Source organism: Pimephales promelas, chromosome 5 (assembly GCF_988280905.1).
Source record: "Pimephales promelas chromosome 5, fPimPro1.hap1.1, whole genome shotgun sequence".
NCBI classification, from domain to species: domain Eukaryota; kingdom Metazoa; phylum Chordata; class Actinopteri; order Cypriniformes; family Leuciscidae; genus Pimephales; species Pimephales promelas.
In genome coordinates this window covers 1,775,290-1,777,443 of record NC_142773.1, presented here as the reverse complement: position 1 = coordinate 1,777,443, position 2,154 = coordinate 1,775,290, and the positions used below count along the sequence as shown (strand labels likewise).

The 2,154-nt window shown below is 39.0% G+C and overlaps 1 protein-coding gene across 1 annotated transcript; it reads left to right on the top strand.

Moving 5' to 3' along the window:
- Window positions 1–586: 586 nt before the first annotated feature.
- Window positions 587–1,621, top strand: LOC148978807 (uncharacterized). Its single transcript, XM_089130725.1, has one exon. It carries the CDS (start codon window positions 587–589, stop codon window positions 1,619–1,621), a length of 1,035 nt encoding a protein of 344 aa, XP_088986851.1.
- The last annotated feature ends 533 nt before the right edge of the window (window positions 1,622–2,154 follow it).

The window sequence follows — 2,154 nt, the reverse complement described above, 5'->3', positions numbered from 1 at the left end:
TTACAGTTTCACAATTGGAACAAATATGTGTGTGTATACTGTAATCTCAGGCGTTTCCTCTGTTAGATCAACCAGCTTTAAGATGTGTGTTTCTCCAGTGTGTGCAGTGAATGAAGAGCTCTTTAAACACGGCAGTGGAAACTTGTGAAACATCTGGTAGTCGGTGTGTTATTCCACAAACTTCTGCTTTGACCTGCAGACCAAACACACACTCCTGTCAGTAACGTAAGTTCCTCAAGATTTATTCCTCATTTAAAAAACCATTGAACACTTGCAGCTGTGCTGGACTGAATATTCACAACAACAGCATTCTTGCTTCTGTCATATTGTTCGGTGGATTTACAAACTTTAATCTGACATTTCACCTATTTCAAGCTTTCTAACATTACACACACTCCTCTAAAGAACATGTCAAGCAAACTGAGCAAACTGCATTTCAACAATCACAGAGAAAACACATCATGTCATATATTTATCTCTAATGTTTTTAATAAAGAAAATATATGATTACAATAGTAAATGAATGCATGTTTTTTAAACTAATGACTGGTTTGTTATTTAGTGCCTGTCAAGATTTCATGAAACAATGGCAGAACTAAACGCCAGCATCTACGGATCAACTGGAGGAGATTCTTATATCAACGGATCAAGTGGAGGAGATTATGAAGATGAATGGATCCGCCAGATGAAGGAATATCTCTTGAAACTTGTTGAAGCGAACCCAATAATTTTCATGATAATTTTCGCCATTTTCATGATCATTTTAGTGATTGAGATTGTAATCATGATCTTAACTCTGTGTGCGTTGTGTGCTCTTATCAAATCTCAGCGGTCCACTCCAGTTTTTGTTATTCATTTGATTCTGTCAGATCTCCTTCAGATCATTTGTTTAATTATGTCAATCGCATGGTCAGAGGATGTAGTTGTGGCATATGCTTATAGTTTTATTGCGGGTGTGTATTTTATGGCATGTGTTGCTCTTGAACGATATCTTCTGGTTGCTCATCCTATCTGGTACAGAACTCATCATTCACTGAAAGTCTGCTGTGTTATTTCTGTGATCGTCTGGTTTGTTCCTCTGATCTTTGCAAACTTTAACTCTGACTATCTGTTTACACCTCTGCCTCGATCAATCGGCTGTTTAATCCCCTACCCGATAATCATTCTGTGTTTTATCGGCACTTGTCACGGTCTTTCACGCGCAATATCTCTTACTTCTGTAAAGCGCAAAAAGATTTTGGGCAGTTTGTTCCTGGTGCTTCTGACTTACACTTTTCTCATTCTCCCCTTCACAATAACAATCTTTATTATAGAATATAGAGGTTACAGTTACAGTTGCAGCAGTGTATTGCTCTTTATATTGTGGTTTTTTTCTGGATGTCTCATGTTCCTGAACCCGCTGGCTGACTGTATATTGTACATGTTCATCAGGCCTGATGTCGGAGGGTTAGTGAAGTCTGTTCACTGCTGTTGTAGAACTGACACACATCAGGATTCGACACACAGACGGGACGAACACTCTGGAGACAGTAGTGCAGCGTTTGCCTGCTGTGTTTCAGTGCTAAAGCCTGCGTCTCATTCACGGACCTGCACTTCAGTTTCAACATCTGCACATACATGAAGTCAATGCCATTCTGTTCACTCACACACCCTTCCTTTCTATGGCATTTAGCTTTATTAGAGACAACTCTTCATTCATCAAACTCCAAACTCAATTGCGGCCCATAAAACACATGCGGTAACAGAGTTTTATTAAAGATGTGTTGATGTAGTGTTGATGCTCCTGCTGGCGTTCTGGATCAGCAGGACTTTATCATACGATGGAGAGGAGGGGTGTATAAAGCACGGTTTATTCTCACTTCATTCCACCGATAGACTGACAGATCAACAACATCAAGCAGTTTCGGGTCGTAGTCTTGCTCGTGTTCCTAATGCATGCACATTATACTCGTTTTACCAAATAACTACTATTCACACTGTTACAAAGATAGTCCACTTAAAAACTGACATATACATATACTCTCATGTCAATCAAAAGATGAATAACTTTCTTTCTTCTGTGGAACATAAAAGACAATATTGTGAGATTGTTTTGTCCATACGTTAGAAGTCAGTGGACAGTTTCAGGTGAACTATCCCTAAAAACACTTGATT

Excerpts from the sequence above, each read along its gene's own strand:
- LOC148978807 (XM_089130725.1), top strand. The coding sequence starts at position 587 with ATGGCAGAACTAAACGCCAGCATCTACGGATCAACTGGAGGAGATTCT.